The sequence below is a fragment of the Myotis lucifugus genome, unplaced genomic scaffold, assembly GCF_000147115.1.
Source record: "Myotis lucifugus unplaced genomic scaffold, Myoluc2.0 scaffold_208, whole genome shotgun sequence".
Taxonomy (NCBI): Eukaryota; Metazoa; Chordata; class Mammalia; order Chiroptera; family Vespertilionidae; genus Myotis; species Myotis lucifugus.
The window spans coordinates 1399810-1401066 of record NW_005871256.1 but is presented as its reverse complement, the minus strand read 5'-3'; the positions used below and the strand labels follow the sequence as shown (position 1 = coordinate 1401066).

At 62.4% G+C, this 1257-nt stretch overlaps 1 protein-coding gene across 1 annotated transcript in view; it reads right to left on the bottom strand.

The window, feature by feature from the left end:
- TMEM130 (transmembrane protein 130) overlaps window positions 1-1257 on the bottom strand; it is a gene marked incomplete at its 5' end in the record, with an annotated part of 16990 nt that overhangs the window by 4781 nt on the left and 10952 nt on the right. Inside the window, one exon of the mRNA XM_023761437.1 lies at window positions 99-471. Within this exon, the coding sequence (XP_023617205.1) occupies window positions 99-471 (373 nt within the window). The remainder of the gene's footprint in view (window positions 1-98; window positions 472-1257) is intronic.

Genomic DNA, 1257 nt, shown 5'->3' with positions numbered 1-1257 from the left:
CGACACTCAACCACTGAGCCAGGTGGACCAGGCTGATCCTTTGTTAACTCAACTGAGCACAGAGGAGTCAGGGGTCTAGTGTGCATTTCTGTCATTACCAGCCAGGCCGATGTTTCCCTGCACCCAGAGTCTGAAGGCCAATTAGCAAGCAGGAAAGGTCCCCACCTGTGATGGAGAGGACGAGGCGGCTCCTCGCCACCGGCTGGCACATCTGGCAGTCGGCGCTGGTGACCCACACGGCGATGGGGAAGTCCCCAGGCACGTTGCCCACGGCGCGGATGGTGGATCTGAACGCCTCCTCCGTCTTCCCCTTGAGCATCAGCGGGCTGTGGACCCAGTGGAAGCGGTAGGAGTGCGGGTCGGTGGGCAGGACCAGGCTGCCGTTGTCGCTGGCCACCAGGCTCGCCGTGATGTTCACCTCTGCCCCCGTGGTGGCAGGGCTATCGGTGGCGAGGTGAAGTTCATACAGGCCTAGGAGCCCAGAAACAAAAACTGCGTTTCCGGAGGGGACATGGCAAGCAACAACACTGCCACCCTCGGCTGGGCTGCCTTCTATTATTCTACTCGACCGGTGGGGAACCTGAGGCCCAGGCCGCTCACCTGACTCGCCCAAGAGTTCATTGTCAAGCTGGGATTCCACCCCGGGCCTGACTGACTCCAAATCACGTGCTCTTTCCCGTGTCCCAGGCGCACTAGTATCTCACAGAGCCTGTGGCCTGGGCCTGGCCCTCCTGGACTTGCATCTCAGCTGCGAGAAGAGACTGCCGGCCCACGTCGCAGGAGGAACCCCGGCAGCCGCTGCTGAGAAGTGCCCATCGCTGCCCACTCCTTTGGACTCGCACATGTCCAACGAAATGCCCCTCACCCATGCCCGGGGGGGGGGGGCGTTCCAGATGCTGTGGCAGAAGCTGCCCCAAGAAGATACGGGGTGTATTTTACACTGAGGGACCCTGAGCCCCCTGGGATCACACCACCCCCTGTGGTCAGGGAGCAGAACAGCAGAACAGGCCGAGTTCCAGTCTCTCTCCCTCTGGCTGGGAGGCGGCTGGACTGCGCAGAAAGAGGTGCTCAGACCATCTCCTCCTTCACCCTCGTGCTCCTGCCCACCCCCGGGCAAGGAGTGTGGGCCAGAAGCAAGGCTGGCAGGCGGCAGGGACACTTGGCTGGCTGCATGTTAAGGGCCAGCCAGCATCTGCAGGGACAGGCACCTGGTCACGCGCATTGTCAGCACCAAGACGCAGATCCGTTGCCAGGGGG